Source organism: Tamandua tetradactyla, chromosome 1 (assembly GCF_023851605.1).
Source record: "Tamandua tetradactyla isolate mTamTet1 chromosome 1, mTamTet1.pri, whole genome shotgun sequence".
Classification (NCBI taxonomy): domain Eukaryota; kingdom Metazoa; phylum Chordata; class Mammalia; order Pilosa; family Myrmecophagidae; genus Tamandua; species Tamandua tetradactyla.
Genome location: NC_135327.1, coordinates 124,138,537 through 124,150,629, shown reverse-complemented (window position 1 = coordinate 124,150,629; position 12,093 = coordinate 124,138,537). Strand labels below are relative to the sequence as shown.

Genomic DNA, 12,093 nt, shown 5'->3' with positions numbered 1-12,093 from the left:
TTACCTTTTTAAATTATAATGTCTGGATCTTGGACACAGTTTATGGTTTCTGCATCCTCTGAATGTTATCTGCTTCTTTTGAAGTGAAGGACTAAGAAAAGCAGATTATTAATTTTTAATCAGTTTATTAGATAATACATTATCTAATATTTTAATATTTTAAGTGGGGCTTCAGCCTTTCAGGGTTAATACCTGCAAAATAGTTTGGTTCTTTGAATGGTCTACTTCAAATGGGAAGAAAACCTTTGTTACCTCGTAACTTGTAGGACTCTCCACTGAACCATAAACCTCAGCTATTATTTAGTTATAGAAAGAGGTTTATACAGTAGTTTCCTCTGTCCTGGAGTAGAGCAATTAAAGGACAGTTCAAAGACACTTATTTAAGGTAATCTGTACTCTACGTTTTCAAATCGCCTCTTGGTTTCTTCTCTCCTTCTTACTGAACACATCATTTAATATTATGTGACTTAAGTATTTTCAACTTTTAAAAAAATTATAGGGAAATTACTTCTTGAAAGTGATTAGCTATATCTTAGAAAAAACATTTCAAGTTTTTTAAATGGAAAGGAAGAGAAAAAGAAGTATCTTTCTCCACAAGCATTTAAAACAAACTGTATTTAAAAAAAGAAAGAAAGGCGGGGGGTGCGGGTGGGGGTTGGGGGGGTGGAAAAGTTTCTCCTACCTCTGATACCCTGGTTTGCAGGAGAAATTGGTTTGGTGGATTCTACTACATAATCCAATATGCCTTGTGTTATTTCACTGTTGCCCTGAAGCTTAGTTTCCAGCAAAACTTTCTTTCTTTTTTTTTTCTGTCCTTCGATGGGAACTTCATGCAACAAAATCTTAGATGGGAAAAATAATATTAAGAGAAAGTTTAAAACAACATTTACTTGCCCCAGAATACTATAACAGTATCTGGCAGTCTTTCTTAACCCTAGCTGCATATTAAAATAACCTAGGAAGCTTTTAAAACAATACTGATGCCCAGACCCAGCTCTGACCTATTAAATCAAAATCTCTGGGGAGTGGAGTCACGGTATTGGGTTGCTTTGAAAGTTCCCCAGATGATTCTGAAGTACAAGCAGGATTGAGACTCATTAAGTAAGAGTATAGCTGCAGCAGCAGCTTGCAGAGAATCCTGCAGTACCTTTAACAGGTTTAATATAACCTATGTTAAAAACCAGTTTAATCAAAATTTAAGAGAAATTAGTTGGAGTCAGCTTAGATTAGAAGTATTACAGAGTTTATGGAATCTGTTACATAGAAAAGATAATTCTATTATATATATTTTTGTCTCAATTACATGTTATTAGTACATGTAATGTAATTCAAGAAGTAATTTAACTGTCTAAAACTGCATTAAAGGTAAAAGATATTTTAAAACAGTTATTTGCAAAATGACCAAGAACAGCATTTAGATTGAATTTTTCAATGAGCTGACTTTTTCTCGTGGTTTTAAAATAAATGAATTATTCCACAAATTGTACTAACAACTAAATCTATAAATTGTAAGGAAAACTCAAGTTACTTTAACATCTGTTAGCCTATACATATTGACAAATAGCAAATAACTATCCTTTTTCAAGGCATGCAGCAGAAAAAAGAGTGATAAGCAGAGATCTAGATTAACTAGCTCATCAATAAGAATTTACAATATACAGTAATACTTTACATGTAAATGATAAGGCAGAGTGACTTTCAATGGTAGATAATCAAATGTTATTAAATTTTTCTCACTTCGTATGACTTTGCTCTGTATTCCCGAGAATTGAGACTGGCAGTATTCTTTGGACGAATAACAGCAACGTATGCATCTTCTACGTTTTCTGGATTACCCATTGCTTTATAAAACAACAAAAAAAATCCCTTGAAAGATTAAATTAAATGGCACAACTGGTGGCAAGTTAAAAGATATAAAAGCGTATCCTAACTTGACAACTTTTATTTCTGTGCAATTATTTTGAAAACAAATTTTTAAAGAATTAAAATAATTTTTCTATCTCAGACATGACTTTGTATCTTCACCATTGAACTACGCAAAACTTAGGTTATAATTTAAGATTTCCTTGCATTCCTTTATCCTTTTGTGTTAAGGTAAAATTTTTTTAAATGGGGATATTTTCACAGGTCTTAACTAAGAAAACAGAAGAAACAGCCATCTAAAATCCAGTGATATGACTATAAAACGTCTTAAAAATACTAAATAATGACTTGAAATAGTGATTCAGAATAATTCATACTCATTTTTCCATAAATTAGACAAAAGTGGGGATGTTACACTGACACCTTTGTTAACAGTTTGCAAGTTGGAAATAGGTAGCTGCTTTATATCCACTGATATTCACTCTGAAATCTTTAGAAAAGAGACTATTGATAGAAATCTGGATGAATTAAAATAAAGTTTAAAATTGCCTCACATGTCAAATTTTCTTTTGGAACAGAGCTCAGAGTTATAAATTAAGCAAAAAAGTTTCTAAACAGCTAAAATAAAGTTCTATATACTTTCTTCAGTACAGCCTTCCTAAGGACCAAGAAATAAGGGATGAACAAAGGAGACACAAGAACTCAAATCTTTGGTGTCTGAGCCCATTTCAGGCAAGGGCAAAGCAAGCCTATACATAAGCATGAATGTACTAAAAATAATTTCTCTTTATAATGATGCTAACAAGAAAAAATGAAATTACTTTTATTATATTTGATAAGGAAGAGAAATATCATAAAGATCTCCATCTAAAATAGTTTAAACCAATGGTATGACTTTTAAAAGTTTATATTTCAATTGTCTGGAAAAGTAACTTAAATATAAACATTATAATCTCTCTTGTTAGGAAAGCACCTAGGCATTACTTGTACTTTCACTAGGTTACAGATTTCATTCCTTTTGTCAGCAAGTTATTTCTTTAACATAATCCCCTGGAAGCCAGAGATAAAAATAACTTTCTTTGGAAGCACCTATCACAGAGCCATGATTAACTGGTTAGTTGATAAAAGCTTATTGGTGATTTTAAGTCTTTCCCATTCTCAATTTCCTAGGTAATCCAAATGTCTTCTATCAAATATATTCTTCTCCCCCCTCTCCCCCCACCCATATATTTATCTACAGTTAGTCTGATAAGAAAAAGGATTCTTGTCTCCACTGAACAATTTCCAATTGAATTTCAGCCACACCATTAGAAAATTCACAGTCTAACAGTCCTAGCTCTTCATAAAGTGCATTATTAATTCTTTCATGGTTAGACTAAAATGCATCTCTTGAAACATATTTATTAAAAAGGATTCCCCAATTACATGCCAGCAAATCTCTAAAATCATAAAAAACGAGGAATTTCTTTTCCAGCTACATTAAGATGAATTTTCCTCAAGTTTTTTTTTTTTTTTTTTAATTCTGGGCTGTCCTGTAACCACTTGTTGAACAGTGCTTTGAAAAACATTGCTTTATTTCTTTGCTTTGTATATGTTACACTATATAATAAAAAAAGTTTTTAAAAAAAGCCCATTAGGTATTAAAATGTTCTGTTCATTTTTAATCAGTTTCTTAATGATCCTATCTTCATACAAAGAGAAAAAAAGAGGCCATTTACAAAAAGGGATTCTGAATGTTATAGAACAGATGGAGTAATTTATTGTTTTCTCAACTGCAATTGACAATGTCAGTTTAGAACCTTTATTTCACTTCCTTAAATAAATATTTAAAAATGCCTTGACAATGACTGGAAATTTTCCTTAAAAAGACATTCTTTTAAAATCCAGTATCTTTTGGCATTTAAATATACTTTAGACTAATAAGAAATTACTGTACAAAAATGTTATTTTAAATAATAAAATAATTTAAATAATTATATAATTTAAAAATTTATTTTAAATACAGATGTTCCCTAATGAAGGTCCAAAGAAACTATAGTAAAATATCAAGACATTTCATTTTGTGAAGGTTTTTGAAGACATCTCATTACTTCTTTCTCTGCATTCCATGGAACTTTTTTCAGTTCAATTTTTCCACAACATTCTTAAAACCCATCTCATAAAACAGAATTTCTAAACACTGAGTGATAAGGATGAGGCCTTTTTCTTCCCAGAATTTCTAGCAAGCAAACACTTTTCACCTCAAATGGTTGATGACTTCAACAAAATATACATTACAAATTATGCAGATATATAGATGCTTCTTTAAAGTCTACAACCACCCAAAAGAAAGACATTGCACAGTGAATATATTGTATAACAAACATGACACACAATTACAGAAACATGTTCCCTTGTTTAAAACATGCTGCTGTTGGGCGGGCCGCGGTGGCTCAGCGGGCAAAGTGCTTGCCTGCTATGCCGGAGGACCTCGGTTCGATTCCCGGCCCCAGCCCATGTAACAAAAACGGAGAAACAGAATACGATAAAACAAGAAAATGTTTAAAAATGTTTCCCTTTCTTCCTTCCTTCCTTCCTTCTCTCTGTCTTTCCTTTAAAAAAAAAAAAAAAAACACATGCTGCTGAACTTATTACATTATAAAATCAGCTACAGAACTTACTACACTATAAAAGGTTTGTGTTTTTAGCACAATGTATACAAAAAGGGGTAAAATATATTTTCTTTTGCTTTGTGAAATGGGTAATGAAAAGATGGTATTTTATAGAAATATCTTTGATATGATTAAAGTGCTATGACTTAGGTATTTATGGAAAACCATCACAGAATGGCTCATACGCAATACAAGAAAATATTTGTGATTGTATTATGACCAATAACAAACTTTTAATGGCAGTATTTTCCATTAAGTAGCTAAAAGAGAAGTCTTAGTTTTCTAAACATAGTTTAAAGCAATTCAATTCTTGTGCTGAATGACCCACAAAGTGCTTTATTTTTAAATACTCATCATTTTCCTAGAATATTTAGTAATTCACAGAACACTCAACTTTGAAAAGATAAATAGACATGACATCATAAAAAACAAAAGAAATAACTATGGGGTTATTTTGTTTTTAAAGGATTTAATACTAACATATCTCCAACACAGTCTTAAAACTGAGTTTCCAGAAAATCACGAAACTTGACCATTTGAAACATACATACTTCCAGTCACAAGAAACATGTCAGGAAAACAACAAAGGCTAATAATATATCAAGGCAAAACTGCTAAGCAGAAACACATGTAAAGAGATAGGAAGAAAATAATGAGCTAAAAATAAATGCATAACTAGACTTTGCACTAAATTTATACTGAGTTTTAGGTAAAGGATCAGGTGACTAAGTTTAGGAAATAGTGCTGCCTAAACTGTCCCCTAACATTCTTTTTTCTAATTCCAAATTCATAAACTCATTAAGAATTTTATGAAGACTTATATCTGATATGTGGCATTTTGCGATTTGGCTTATTTTATCCTAGGAACTGTGAAGTCATAAACGATAATATAGTGCCTATGAGACCTTAAAATACATTCAAGCGGTTCTCAATTGTGCACAGTACCTACCTGGGATAATTTGGAAATATGTAGGGGTATTTCTGGTTGTCACTATCACTGGAGTAGAGGACGTGGTACAACTATCATTTAGTGCCCATGGGACAGGTCTGCTAATTTTCCTTTGGTATGGTAGACAGTCCTGTTTACAAAACACAAAGGTCTTCAATAAGAAACATTTGCTATATAGACTACAGACAAACTTAAAAAGTCTTGTGTAATGGAGAAAAAGAAAATATTCAGTATGTGAACATGGATATGGTAAATTTAGTAAGCAGATGTCAAAGCTGACAAGATGATTTACCAATCTGGAAGTATATGCTAATAGAAATGACCAACAATGATCAGTATGTGTATCTCTATAGAAAATAAAAAGGAAGCATTATCTTAAGACTTGGAAAGTTGTTCCCAAGACAAAAAGATGATCCTCTTCCCTCTACCCTTAAGTTTTTTTCAACCTTTATAATCCATGCCAACTTCTAATAACCAGATAAAAAACAAAAAAGAAACTTATCCTTCATAAAGGTAAAAATTGCTAATGTAGTCTATCTTCTTTGCATCTTCACCAGTCAAAAAGATGTTGAGTTGTCCTCAAGTTCTACTGCTTTCATTTTCTAAATATAACATTTAATATACTTCAAAGATAATGTGAGTAGCTAATATTTGTTTATTATGTACTGGACAATGTCCTAAGCTGCAGTACCTATATTAACTCATTTTACCCCCCCCCCAAAAAAAAAACTCTATGAAGTAAGTATTATTGTTATCCTCATTTTACAGAGAAGAAAACTGAGGTAAAGAGATGTTACTTGCCCAAGGAACCCTCTCCATTCTTCTGGAATATTTCACTAAAGTACAGTGTTATTAAAGAGAAGGGATGATAACTAATTGTCAGTGCAAATTTCCTTAGAGGCATTTAATGACCAGAAAACCCTCATCCTTTTGCTACCCGATTTGGTTTATGGTAATAAAACCAGAGGAAGTAATAATAAAGCAGAACGGAAACAGCCATTTGGTGCTACTTCTAACTCAGCTTTTTCTTTTTGTCTAACTCAGCTTTTCCACTTTCCTTGTCTCTACCAAATGCCACTTATCAATATCAAGACGCATTACCGGAAAAAAAAAAAGCAGCAGCAGTTAAAATATTGCAGAAATACATAAAGAGCAGATGGTAAACGGAAATCATGAAGACACAGAGCTCTCCAGCAAGAGTAGAAAAAGGGTGGGGCTGATATCCTGAATTGGACCTGCTAGATAAACGGAGACAGTAAAAACATCACGGGTAGAACGCACAAAAGGAAAGCAAAGACCCTTGCAAAATGAGGAGAGTTGAAGGGAGGAGAGAAAAGCTAGAATGACAAGCAGTGAATTGCTTTCCCTAAAATGACAAAAATACACTTTTCCTTGGAGGTTTTCTCCACCGCCACAACCCATCAAAGTCTAATACCCGAATGGACGTGCAAGCGTCTTCGCGCAGAGCTTCCACCAAAAATGTGGTTTTGACTTCTCGGTAACTGCTTGTAAGAAATAAAACTCCTTGCCTGGAGAAACTAGATGTGGAGATGGCTGAAACTTCCACCGCTCCGTTTTCTGTCGCTCAAGTCTGGAGCTTGCTCCTCTTCGTTTCCCCAAAGGATACCCAGCGGTCTCACCCGTACGGGCGGCCGAACGGCTCTCTAGACGCTACATTCAACTCAAAAGGTGGGACAGTGACCTGGGGAGGGGGGGGTGAGGGACCGTCACCGCTTTCTCATTCTTCCTCCCTTTTCCCAGGCATAGGTGCCGTGCCAGAGGTCGGGCCCAACTACCTGTGAGAGGAAAACCCTCAGTTGCCGCCAGAGGCCTCCCCGGCTCGCCCGCGCTCCCCAACCCGCTCCCGGATCTCTGGAGAACCTCCTGACCACCAGCTGTTGATTGTGTTCTCTTCTCTTCACACCTTTGCATCAAACACCCGACAGCTTCTCCCGAATTAACGGCTTCCGAGTCTTCACTGGCCTTAACTTCCCATACGGCTGCTACCGGGGCGAGGGAATCGCTTCCGGGTTCACACTCCTGGCAGCCTCGCGGTTGGAGGCGAAAGAGCTTCCGGGTCGGTAGCAAGGCAGCTGCCGTATTTGCTGCTTCTTCCCTGGGCTACGGGTTCTCTGGAGCCACTGGCGGACTGTTTGGTGGCGGGGGCGGCACCCGTGGCGGCGGGGGCGCCAGTGCCTGCGCTGGAGGCGGGGGAGGGGGGAGGGGACGGACGGGGCTGCGCGCTCGCGGCGGTAGGATGAGCCGGACTTAACCGCGAGGCGGAGGCAAGAGCCACCGCCCCCTCTTCCCCTCCCCCGAGTTAGGTTGTGCGGCTGCCAAAGAGGGATGGAGGGCGCCCATCCAGTCTGAGCCTTGCTGCCAGCGCCTCTGGCTCACGTCGCGCTCTCCGCGGGCCTCCAGTTTGTACCCGCTGGCGCACCGGGCTGTCGCGGAGGGGGGGCGCCTGCCTGAGTGGGTGGGGCGGTAGAGTACCTGAGGTCACCCGCTCGGCGCTAGAGGCTGGGCGGTCGCGGCGCAGGCAGAACTGCAGAGCTGTAGGGTGCACCCGACCCTCACCATCATCCGGGAAAGTAACCGTAAGTAGCAGCTTCGCGGTCTGGATCTGTTTGAGGCGGTCTCAACCCATTTTAGGCTCATAGTTCGTCGCTGTCTGGTTCACGCCCTCCCGGTTCTCCTTCGCATGTGCCGCCTTCCCTGTGAGGATTGTCTGTCCGTCCGTTCCTCCCTCCCTCCCTCCCTCCCCCATCCCTGAACTGGAAGCATCTTCGGGCTACCTCATGGGGCTCTTTTCCCATCAAATTTGCTATTCTTCGGGTCTTCGTGGTGCGTCCCATCCTCCCTATCTATATGTATCTCCTTGTCCTTCTGTCCTCAAGAGTGTCTGTGTCCTCCCTCTTTGTATATGCACCCCGAAGCTCACAGTTTCCCCTGCTCATCCTTTTAGACGTGGAAGCCAAGTGTTCTGCAGACCTCGGGGGCTAGACAAGTCTTGAGAAACGGGTGGTTCTACAGGGCTGTGATGGGTGGGGATAGATGCAGATGGCTCTGGTGGACCTTTATTTTTTAGCATCTTCCATCAAAAGAAAAGAATGGGGCGCTCCTCTGGACCCTCATTGCGCGCTCTTCCTGTGTGTCAGCTGTTTTCTATGTTTGACTCCAGTTTGAGTCTCAGGAGAATGGAACGAGAGCGATAAATAAGCATCTCCTGAGGAGATTTGAGAATTAGTTTCACAAGCTCTATTCACATGGAATTGCCTATTGAACAATCTTGTATTGAAATGAAGATCCATTCCAGAAGAGCTTTCTAGTAGATTTGAGAATTAAATGTGAGAACTAAAGTTAGGTGTTTAAAATAATAAGCATTTTGGATACCTTTAGATAATTTTAAGGGCTTTGGATTTACATACAAATTGTGAGTGTGTGTGTGAGAGAGTTTATTTTGTGAAAATCTTCAGAAGGCTTTGGAAGCCTTTTGGTTTTTACTTTTTGTAAAATTATTCCATTTCCAGATAAGAGTCAGGTGCTGTAGTGAGGCCATGGAAAATAACTTGGAGAAGTCTTTTTTATAAATCTCATTGATCCCTTCTTATCTTTGGGAGTAGGGTGGAGAAGACAGGGCCATATTTTCATATTATGCTTGTTCTCTTGCCCATTGTGCTAGGAATTTTGAGTTTCCAGTATGAAAGAATTCAGAACCCAAGATACGCTACTATGACTGCTTCTGAGAGAGTTGTTTTTCTTTCTTTCTGTTTCCTTTTTTGGGTGTGCGCTCAATCTTGTGAAAGTGAAATATGTGTATTTACAACTTAATTGTAGATAAAAATGCAAGCTAATTTTTATATATAAGTAGAGGTATTATGAATTAAGTTTGTTTGATTTTCCCTGAATGGGAGTTAGAACTAGGATTTGTTTCGCAGAAAGCCAATCCTGAATAAAATAAAACCATTGAAAATTGCATCAGTGCCTTGGGTACTTTTTTCCCCTCTGAGGAATCACACACAGCATTCATTAAATGGAAAGTAAAAAGTATTACTTTCAAATAATGGAGTTCACACCTGACACATTTGCCAAAAACAATTTTAGAGTGATGAGGGGATAGTAATTTATGGACTCCCATTTGGCTTTTCAGACTACTCCACCCCCTGGAGAATTTACAAGTTCACTTCATTTATGCAAACCTTTGTTGATCCCTTAATATGTGTCCCAGGCACTGTGCTAGGTTCTGGGACTACAGGGATAAATAAGTCAAGATTCCTTTCCTCATTGAATTTACTAATCTAGATATTTTACTATGATTGCATCCTGTGTCTGCCTTTATATACTTTTGTATAGTAAAGTTTTTAAGGCACCTAACCTTTTTAGGGTTGTTTTGCATCCCTTCTGTAAGAAAATACAAAAATAGCATTTATTGAATGCTTTATTTGTACCAGCCACCATGCTAATCGCTATATATATATATATACACACACACACACACACACACATTATTTCATTTAATTTTTAGAACAGCCCTAGTTAGTAAATTTCCTCCATTTAAAAACCATACAGATTCAGGTTTATAGTTCAGCTAATTGTTGTTTTATTTGTAATACACTAGAAAAGATTTGACCTGTACTCCTTAAGGAGGAGTTGTAATATAGTCATAATACAGGTTTTTGTTTTGTTTTTTTTTTTGCATGGGCAGGCACCGGGAATTGAACCTGGATCTCTGGCTTGGCTGAGCTATGGTGGCCTGCCCCATAATACAGTTTTTAATTCTTTAATAATGCTTTGAGAAGAAAAATTCAAATTTCAGAAGGTATTTTTTGTGTGTTGAAAGTTGAGAAATTATATGCTAGCAAAATGTGATCTTCAGTTGTTATTTAAACCTTTGAAAAGACATAATTCTGAAGTTCATTGTGGTTTAGATAACACAGATCTTTGGGCATGTGTATCTTTCTTCTTTGAGTTCAGCGTTTGATCCCAGAACTTATAAAATAAGCAAAAATGTGCATTCTCTGGGAAGGTAGAGTATTGAGCTATTTGAAATCTAAGCTTTTTGAAAATTTGAATTTAATTTTAACAGTTACCTAGTTACCTTGTGGAGTTTTTAGTTTCTTTAATGAGAATGTAGTAATTCCTTTAGATTTGAAAGACCTAGGATATGTGCTTTATCAGCAATTTCATATGGTTCAATCTCTAATAATTTTTCACACCTCTAACTAATGGCCACATTTTTAAAAAGATGATTTCCTACTGTCAACTCTTTTCTTCAAAAGCCTGATATGTATTATAAATGTTTTATTCTTTTTTTTTCTAGAAGCTGTTAATTTTCCATACTTTCTGCTAAGACTTTTTACTATTGTTTATACACTCTTCTGTTTTTAGGATTGTAGAGAAAATAAATTAATATTCCTCCAAGTTCCTAAGAAGGATAATACTTGATATTTCTCTACCCTCACTGTCTTTTGACTTGATATAGGCCATCTTTTCTTTCAGCGTAGCAAAATCCTTGGTACTCAGGTCACTGTATTTTCTGACTGGAACAATATTGAGGATAGAATTCTCATCCAAGGACATAATATTGACTAAATTATAAATATGTTAGGTGGGATTACAAACATGAATAGGTCAAGATTCCTTTTTTTTTTTGCATGGGAAGGCACTGGAATCGAATCTGGGTCTCCAGCATGGCAGGCGAGAACTCTGCCTGCTGAGCCATGATGGCCTGCCCAAGTCAAGATTCCTTTTTTCTTTGAATTGTAATATACCCATTTAAAATCCATGGAGAAAGTTAATTTATAACATTGAGGTGTTCTAAGATCTCCAAATACATAAAACATTTTCCTCATTGTCAGTGTATCCCCTTTGAGTACTGTTAAAAGAAGGTATGTAACTCAAACATGTTAAGCCAGAGTTTTCATTCGATTTCCTGGCTTCAGACTTGGATGATAGTTGATTCACACTTGCTGTAGCACTAAACATTCTGTAGCACATCTTTATTTTGGGTTAAACAAATTATTGTGAAATAATTCCAACTTTACAGAAAAGATGCCGAATAGTACAAAGAGCTATAGTATCTCCCTTCACCCAGATTCTCCCATTGTTGACATTTTATTGCATTTCTCCTGTTGACTAATATCTTTCTCTCTGTCTCCATACATGTATATATGTTCCATCACCCCTATACACTATGACGGGTATTCCTCAAAACCAAGGCACTATCTTTCAAAACTAGCATACAACCCACCAAATCAGAAAACCAGCATTGGTATAACAGTACTATCCATTTTTCCAAGGATCCTTGATTTCTTTTAGTAAAGATTTGGGAAGTACAGTATGTTCATTGCTACAGAGTTGTCATTTTCTCCAGGCCATCTCAGTAGACAGAGCTAGGAAACCCATGAAATGTATGTGCACCTATATATGGTTTGTTTACACTTACATATATATATATAATATACACACTCACATATACATACATACTGTACTGTGTGTATGTATTATAAAACCATTGTTTTTTGGCTATGCTTTCAAATTGAGTCCCACCCTCCAGTGTTCTTTCTAGCTGTCCCTTTCTATCTTTTTAAATACCTTCTCTGACAGTAAGAAACTGGACTTCACGTTAGT

At 36.8% G+C, this 12,093-nt stretch overlaps 2 protein-coding genes across 22 annotated transcripts in view; one reads left to right on the top strand and one right to left on the bottom strand.

Annotated features, from left to right (window-relative positions):
* Nucleotides 1-7,569, bottom strand: part of KRIT1 (KRIT1 ankyrin repeat containing) — a 54,147-nt gene extending 46,578 nt beyond the window's left edge. The window contains exons 1-5 of one of the 11 annotated variants that reach the window (XM_077166963.1): nt 7,260-7,569; nt 6,993-7,165; nt 5,464-5,593; nt 1,738-1,841; nt 683-842 (exon numbers count right to left, since the gene is read on the bottom strand). In XM_077166963.1, the coding sequence (XP_077023078.1) occupies nt 683-842; nt 1,738-1,839 (262 nt within the window). In that variant the 5' untranslated portion in view covers nt 1,840-1,841; nt 5,464-5,593; nt 6,993-7,165; nt 7,260-7,569. Of the gene's footprint in view, nt 1-4; nt 92-682; nt 843-1,737; nt 1,842-5,463; nt 5,596-6,509; nt 6,534-6,992 lie in introns of those variants that run through there. The other 10 variants (XM_077165451.1, XM_077167703.1, XM_077164688.1 and 7 more) reach the window with 10 other exon arrangements.
* Nucleotides 7,476-12,093, top strand: part of ANKIB1 (ankyrin repeat and IBR domain containing 1) — a 212,979-nt gene continuing 208,361 nt past the window's right edge. For 10 of the 11 annotated variants that reach the window (XM_077159136.1, XM_077155843.1, XM_077155076.1 and 7 more), the window contains exon 1: nt 7,547-8,060. The gene's annotated coding sequence lies outside the window, so the exon portion shown is untranslated. The other variant, XM_077153457.1, reaches the window with a different exon arrangement.